A 2715-nucleotide genomic window follows, 5' to 3' on the forward strand; every position below is an offset into this window, starting at 1 on the left:
ATCTTGTGTTTTTTCTTTAAGATCTGTAAAAAGATATTTTTTATTGATTTCAGAGAGGAAGGGAGAGGGAGAGAGAGACATAGAAACATCAATGATGAGAGTGAATCACTGATTGGCTGCCTCCTGCACGCCCCCTACTGGGGATCGAGCCCGCAACCCAGGCATGTGCCCCGACCAGGAGGAATCGAACCCAGGACCCTTCAGTCCCCAGGCTGATGCTGACCTAGGACTTAATGCCACCCTCTCCGAATATGCTTCGATCCTGGGGGAAGTAATTAAGGGAGCAGCCAGGAGTCACTGATGAATTAATTAATTAACCTGCTGTGTAGCAGGTGCCTTCTCTGCCCTGGGTGCAGGGCTGGGCTCTGGCTCCCCTAGCCTGACCTCTCCAGGTTGGGTAGGGGCTGGGAGGGGAGCCTGGCCAGGCCTTCACCTCACGGTCTGGTCCTGCAGCCAGCCGGCGTCACACTGCTCATAGCCTGCTTCGTAGGCGGCCTGGAGCTGCTCGGGCGAGGCGATGACCGCCCCGGTGCGCAGGCAGGCCTGCTGTGCCTCCTCGAAGGTCAGTGAGTAGCGGGCAGAGCCGGGGCGGTAGTGGAACACGACCCCTGGGCGGGGAGGACAGGGAGAGAGGGAGAGACAGAGCGGGCTCAGGGCATGGACCGGGTGCCACAACGCCGGTGCCCACGGTGCCCGGTTCTCAAGGCTTTGTGGGCGTGGAGGGAGCCCTGGCTTCTTGAGGCATGGCCTCCCTTCACCCCTGCCTTCATTCCCTCCTTCCGATCCTCTTCCCAGGCCATGTGCACAGTGAAATTCAAATTCTATTTTATTTTTATTAAAATTTTTTAAATTGATTTTAAAGAGAGAGGGAGAGAGAGAGAGATAGAAACATCAATGATGAGAGAAAAATCATTGATCGGCTGCCTCCTGCACACCCTCTATTGGGGATTGAGTCCGCAACCTGGGCATGGGCCCTTGACCGGAAGCGAACCCGGGACCCTTCGGTCCACAGGCCGACGCTCTATCCCCTGAGCCACACCGGCTAGGGCTGGCCTATTTCTTTATCTGACAAATAAGAAGGACCGAATCATAGAGGAGAGACTTGTCCTAGGTCTCGTTGAAGGTAGACACCCCCAGGCCAAGTCCTTTCCACCTGGCCCCCCTCCAGCCCCCTGAGGAGTGGGCACTTACCCCCTGGCAATCGCGGCTGCCCGGGGACCTGGGTTTCACCCGGGGCTGCGGTCACCTGCACCACCAGGTCTTCGCCGGTGAAGGGGCCCAGGCCAGGCGTGGACGCCCCGGGAAAGGCCCAGGGCCTGGTGGCCCCTCCAGTCCCGTTCTCAGCCTCAGGGAAGGCGGTGGCCTCGATGTCGGGGGCCAAGGTGAGGGGTTCCTCGGGCTCCAGGGCCGTGGGGGAGCCGCCGAAGATGGGCTTCACCGTGAGGATCACGTTGCCGCGGGCTTCGCCCTCCGTCATGTTCCGGGGCAAGGGCAGCTCCACGTCGGGCCAGGTCACCGTCTGCACGGTGATGTCCTCCTCGCCACCCACCCCGAAGAAGTTTTCTGGGATATCGATAAAGTCTTCACCTGGGCACGGGGACAGAGGCAAGCGTTAGCCGCTCATCCTGGGCATGAGAGGTGGGAGGCGAGCGTCAGTGCCACCTCCTTCTCCGCTCGGGAAGGCAAGCACCCACTGTGTGCCTGGCACCTTGCTAGGCCCATTTTGGGGTCCTCGTCTATGTGACTATTCATGACTAGAGGCCCAGTGCACGAATTCGTGCACAGGTAGGGTCCCTCAGCCTAGCCCGCGATCAGGGCCCATGGGGGTCAGTGGGTTGGGGAGGGTGGCTGTCAGTCGGGGAGGGATCCCAGGAGGGCTCCACGGCGTGTCTGGCCCTCTCACCCAGTCCCGACTGGCAGGATCCCAGCAGCAAGCTACCCTACCTGTTGGAGCATCTGCCCCCTGGTGGTCAGTGCACATCATAGCGACTGGTCGAGCCGTTGACCAAACGGTCAAACACTTAGCTTATTACGCTTTTATTATATAGGACAGGAGACCATGCAGTTTCCAGATTGCGAAAGAATGCAAAGCTGTCATAGCACAAGATATTAACCAATCATCTCACAGCTCCAGCATCTCTTCCGGGTCAATGCCCGCCGCCTGCTCACCTATTGGCTGAGCACCTTACTGACCAGCCAATGGGGACCATGTCAATCTGCTGTAAAGGGAAACTGGGAAAATCTCTCGAAAGATGCGGGAGCTTGTGGAACGGATGAAACACGGGAGAACTACAGCTTCTGGCAGCAATGAGCCAGGTAATCATTCATGAGGAGACCACGCATGAGCGTGCGGCGACTTCGAGAAGGGTGGTCAGGATATGGAAAGGTCGAGAGAGGCTTTGGGGGAGACCCTAACCATTTTCGCAAAAATAATGCTTTTCATGGAGGAAGATTGGGCTGTGGAAGGCAACACGAAAAGAGCTATGTCACTGTTGCCATAAAACGGATGCAACTCTGTATCATTCATTTTTTCCTGTCCCTCCAAGAATTAGCATTTAGCAGTAATTATTACATAGATTATGTACAATATAAGATAAAAAAATTTTTGTCTAAATTTTCTTTTGAAAAAAAATTTTTTTAAAAGATATTTTATTGGTTTTTTACAGAGAGGAAGGGAGAGGGATAGAGAGTTAGAAACATCGATGAGAGAGAAAC

General features: G+C 55.5%; 1 protein-coding gene across 1 annotated transcript in view; it reads right to left on the reverse strand.

The window, feature by feature from the left end:
* ACAN (aggrecan) overlaps positions 1–2715 on the reverse strand; it is a 51877-nt gene that overhangs the window by 40604 nt on the left and 8558 nt on the right. The window contains exons 5-6 of the mRNA XM_015559171.1: positions 1192–1614; positions 434–608 (exon numbers count right to left, since the gene is read on the reverse strand). Of these exons, the coding sequence (XP_015414657.1) occupies positions 434–608; positions 1192–1614 (598 nt within the window). The remainder of the gene's footprint in view (positions 1–433; positions 609–1191; positions 1615–2715) is intronic.

Source organism: Myotis davidii, unplaced genomic scaffold (genome assembly GCF_000327345.1).
Source record: "Myotis davidii unplaced genomic scaffold, ASM32734v1 scaffold954, whole genome shotgun sequence".
NCBI classification, from domain to species: Eukaryota; Metazoa; Chordata; class Mammalia; order Chiroptera; family Vespertilionidae; genus Myotis; species Myotis davidii.